Source organism: Monopterus albus, unplaced genomic scaffold, assembly GCF_001952655.1.
Source record: "Monopterus albus unplaced genomic scaffold, M_albus_1.0 scaffold321.1, whole genome shotgun sequence".
Lineage (NCBI taxonomy): Eukaryota > Metazoa > Chordata > Actinopteri > Synbranchiformes > Synbranchidae > Monopterus > Monopterus albus.
In genome coordinates, this window is record NW_018128201.1 from 6,601 (window position 1) to 11,855 (window position 5,255).

A 5,255-nucleotide genomic window follows, 5' to 3' on the forward strand; every position below is an offset into this window, starting at 1 on the left:
ATATTTTTTATTAATGTTATTGTTTATACATTTGTTTAAATATTTGTTGCTATTTTATTTTATTTATTAAAATGTTATTTATATCAGTAACGTTTTTATTTTACTCTATTTCATTGTTACTATGTTTACTTTATTTCATTTTTATTTCATTTCATTTTATTTTGGTTGTTTATTTTATGTGTTTATTTTATTTTACCTATTGTTTATTTTATTTTATTTCTTGTTAATTTATTTTATTTGTTGTTTATTTCATTACATTTTTGTTTATTTTTTTATTTGTTGTTTATTTATTTTATTTTGGGGTTTTTTTTTCAGTAGTTTATTTTATAGTATTTGTTTATTTTATGTCATTTGTTGTTTATTTTAAATTATTTGCTGTTTATTTTTGTTTATTTTATTGTATTTGTTTTTGTATTTAGTTGTTTATTTTATTTCATTTTTAGCATAAGAATGTGTGTTGCAACTGCACTCACCAGTTTTTATTTATTTATTTTTTTGACACACCGTGTAATAATGTGCATGGCTGGCACAGTGGACACTTCCTTTTCATCTACATCTTTATTGTGTTCCACGCAGATCATTTATAGAATGGCTGACTATGACAAAGTCCGCCCTTGGTAAAATACTAGAGATGTCGTGAACATGTAGGCCACGTTATGTTTTCCTCCTGGATCAACAGACTTTCCTCCAGAAAGCAGCTTGAACTGTTTGCTGCCTTGAACGTGGATGAGAAGAGCTGATTGGATATGATTAGCTATGTTTTCAGTCACTCCAGAGCCCACTGCTACTGGAAACAGAGAAGAGCTAAACAATATGAAGGTTCGTTCAAAAGTGGGTGTGAGTGGATGCCATTTTCTCTAGTGTGATGTATTTTATAGGAAGGTTGGTCCAGTGGTTTATGTGTAGTGATTTTTTTGATTGCCACTTTAAAAATGCAATTAATTTTGAACAGTTACCAAATGTACAGTGTTGTACACAAACAGTTTTCATATCCAGATCTGTTAACACCAACTCTCTAATGGCTTTAATTGCAACTGAAATTTGTGTAACATTGTGTTTGCAGTCCTGTACTTTTTAAGCTGAACCTTGTGATATCTAATGGCCAGATCTTTCAAATAATTATCAAATACTGCTGAAAGCCTATTCTGGACATGGTATTCACAAAAAATAAAAATAAAATTAAAAAAAATGCAAGCATTAGGTTTTATCCAAAGATATAATATGTTTTGGGTAACTCGCATACAAAAACCATTTAAGTAAAAAGATGATCAAGTTTGACATCTGGTTTTTCACAAATTGCTAGTGATTATAATTCAGTTTATCTGGGTAATAAAAGCAACACCCCATTTAAATAAACCATTTATTTTACTGGATCTTTTTTGCGGGGATGTGTCACTGGGATTTTGCATCAGGTTTTTGACTTACTGGAAGTTTTGGTTTCATGTTGGCTACCTTTTAAGCCTTGGAATTGACTGATGTACTAATTATGAGTTGTCTGTTCGTGGCTTTATGACATGTTTTGTTTTTTGTTATTTTGTTATTTGCTGGTGGAGTGAGAAACCAACAGCTAAAATGTTTAAAGATAGAGTACAGCTGTGTCAGATCTCAAGTCTGTACAGCTCTTAAGTTACAGATGTCAGTGGCAGTGCAGACAGGGAGACAAACTGCTACATGGGTTAACACACACTGAGAAAGGGGTGATGAATCTATGCATGCAGGGTGGTGTTAATCTGTGTGTGTATGTTTGTGTGTGTGATGTGCGTGTACAGTGTGTAATCATGTGTTCATGTGCACTTAGATTTCCAGTTGATCCTCTGGCAAAATAGCCTCCAGCTGCCTGATGCCTGCACTGTGTTCTCTCTCTTTTCAATAAATGTCACTGAGCTTGTCTGTTATCTAAGTATGGGGGATGGGAAGTGTGCCCCACAAGGGAATGTCCATCATGAGACTGTAACGGCGCACAAACTAAAGTCGGATTTGATTGGCTGGCTCTTGTTTCAGGAGGGTATCTCTTACCCAATCCTGATCACTTTTAGTAAAGGTGGAGTCGGATGAGAGGGTACTTATGAAGGGGGGTAAAGCCACAGTGTTTTCTGAACTGTCTAGAAGGAAGACTTCCCTGTAGTCTGTCATTCTTATTGGTGTCTGTTGTTCAGCACAGCCTGCCAACATGGTAAGAAACAGAAAACTGGAAGTAAAAGGGACAATCTTTGAGGATTTGTTTTGGTTTTCAACTGATGAGGATAAAAGGCAGATGGCAGAAGATGGAGTTTATTATCTGAAGCAGCTTTTTCTGTTCACCTAGAAAGTCCTCCTCTGCAGCACAGCTGGATCTCTATTTAAGTGATGTTTTATCTCTTGGAATACTTGAAATTATTGAAAATGCCATTTGGGGCGTACGCCTTAGCTGTTTATGTCGCTTTTTCTATTATCCTTACTGTAGACGATAATATTGCTGAGTTGTTGTAAGCTTCTTTTTCCATATTCAGTGTCTGGAACGGCTTTTTGCTATTTGCTTCCAGACTGATTTGGTTGCACTCTGCTTTTGTGTTCCATCACTTTGTAACTAAACTCAGAATGACTGATATTTAGATTGGGGGGGTGTGATACTAAAGATAGAAAGCACACAGCTGAGTAAAGTGAGAAGACATGCAGCCTTTCCTCAGGATCCTAAATTAGGACATTCACCTTGAGAAAGACCCTCTTGAATCCTGTCCCTTTCCCAAGTCTTATCTTAAAAATAGCTTTAAAATGAATTAATCACTGGGTTTGTGCAGCCTTCTATATGTTACGGTGTTAATGGGGTTCTGTCAAATCTTTTACTGGCTTTAACTGTTCTCTTCCTGTAGATATTTTAAACTAACTCTGTCAAATAACATGCTTTTTGGACTGGCATTGGCCATTAAGAACCACCATCATGAACAGCTTGCAGAGAACTAAATATGTCTTCTACCTGATATAAGGCAATTTACATGTCTTGGCTGTCACTGTCTCAATGACAGTTCTGTCTCTGAGAAACAGGGCTTAGCTCTACGAAGGAGCAATCATACCAGTGGTTTTGCATGTTCTAATCCACAAGAATATTAAATGTTTTAGTATATAAATTCCACAACTAATGCATACTTTACTCTATATTAGTATCTGGTAGGATTTTTGACTTTTCATACTTTCCAGGCAAGTTTTAAAAAAAAAGATTTTAAGTCAAACCAGCTGCTGAAACAGACTTATAAATGGGCAGACTCCTGGTAAATATAGTACATGAAAAATGATGTCATTTTTATGACAGCCTAGGTGGCGCTACTGCTCAACCTCCAGGTGTGTGTGTTTTGCCATAATCACTCTTTACAACCTGCTCTTCTAATAACACACTCACGTGTTCAGTGACATTGTTAAGCACCTGGAGGTGAATACAGCCGACAGTTTTCACCTCCAGTTGCTTAACAATGTCACTGAACACGTGAGTGATTGTGTTGTTAATTTCTCTCTCTGTTCACCTGTGCTTTCTTTCTCCCACCACTGCCCATTTGTTCACCTTTTTTCACTCTTTACTCTTAAGCCCACTGACGCACAAGCCGACGCCCGCTCCTTCCTGACTGAGGAGATGATTGCAGGTCAGTTCTGCTTTTGCTCTTTGATATTTTGCTAATTGGCTAATTTTGTTCAGGACATGAATTATATGTCAGACCATGGTAAAGGAGATAGTCTGAGCATTTCCAAAGCCTTCTAAAATAAAACATTTGAGAATAAGTTCCAGACATGTCGTTCTCTGTAATTTTTGTTCTGCCAGTTTTTGACAGTGTGAATTTAAACTTTTTCTTTGTCTTGCCCAGAATTCAAGGCTGCCTTCGACATGTTCGACACTGATGGTGGCGGTGACATCAGCACCAAGGAGTTGGGTACCGTGATGAGGATGCTGGGGCAAAACCCCTCGAGGGAAGAATTGGATGCCATCATTGAGGAGGTCGATGAGGATGGTGAGACCACTGAATGTTCAAAAATTTACCCCCCAGTAATTTAATATTACACTCCGATAAGGTCAGTGGACTTGTGAGAGACAAATGTTAAAGATCATTAACTAACTGTTGTACTGTAACTAATCACTAGACAATAACGTGTCAGCTGTCGAGTCATGATTTATATTTCGATTGCTTCATTTCAAACTACTTCCTAGAATGCTAATACATTAATGAGAGGGAGATAGGATTTCTTCCACTTTCTCCCCTCTCACCTATTCGCTGTACATCTCCTCAGGCAGCGGTACCATCGACTTCGAGGAGTTCTTGGTCATGATGGTGCAACAGCTAAAAGAGGACCAGGCTGGAAAGAGTTTTCAGAATGCTTCCGCATTTTTGACAAGTATGACAATCAATTCTGACATAAAGCCAAATACAAACATTGTGCAGTATGTTACTGCATTCAGCATTTATATATATATCTCGTGAGTAAATTGAAAAGCCTATAAATTAGAATATCTTAAAATTATGCCACATTTTTATAGCAAAATCATTAAGCACTTTGAAAAGCTGTTTTCTAGGACATAGTACTCATGTATGAACATGTGCTGCTACAGACACTCTCTGCACAGACAGTTCACCAGACAATGTATTAATCTAACAAACTGCATTTCATCACTACTGATTAATAAGAAGTGATTCTGTGAAAAATGCACTTTCCTGGATATTTTTGGGTGCTGTAAACATGACCTTTTTGTTGTGATTCATCCTCATCATCCTTGGATATTTGTTGCAATTGCAAATTTACTTTGAAGCTAAATCAGTTTCTCTTGAATTTTAATTTAGGAAACAGTTGCATGTACAACTTATATAAGTAATGCTGCTCCTCAATCTGCAGTAACTAATTTTCTGTGGCCACTTGAGGGCAGCAGAAATAAAGTGTGGACACAGCGCTGACATAGCATCACTTTTTAAGTTGATACGGATAACCTGTTAGCCAGCATCTGCTTTTTTTTAACATTCAGCAGTTGTGGAGCAACATTATCACTTCCTGATTTACTTTTGATACTGGCAATATTTTTAGCTCTATTTTTGGACTCAACCAACTCCTGAAGGAGATGTCTGTTCTGAAAGACAACTTAAAATGAGCCTTAACACTGCTTCATATCTGCTAGATTTGAAAATCAATATATGTCATTAGTGAGCCAGGACTGATTTTTTAAGATCATTACAGTTTGGAATAGAACCCAACCAATAGTTTGTTATGTATTTAATGCGTATTAAAAATGTATTTTAACCCTA

The 5,255-nt window shown here is 36.4% G+C and overlaps 1 protein-coding gene across 1 annotated transcript in view; it reads left to right on the forward strand.

The window, feature by feature from the left end:
* Nucleotides 1-2,094: 2,094 nt before the first annotated feature.
* The window catches only part of LOC109974141 (troponin C, skeletal muscle-like), a 4,879-nt gene continuing 1,718 nt past the window's right edge, over nucleotides 2,095-5,255 (forward strand). The window contains 5 exon segments of the mRNA XM_020624179.1: nucleotides 2,095-2,173; nucleotides 3,557-3,611; nucleotides 3,831-3,974; nucleotides 4,252-4,326; nucleotides 4,329-4,356. Coding sequence (XP_020479835.1) covers nucleotides 2,171-2,173; nucleotides 3,557-3,611; nucleotides 3,831-3,974; nucleotides 4,252-4,326; nucleotides 4,329-4,356 — 305 coding nt within the window. The 5' untranslated portion in view covers nucleotides 2,095-2,170.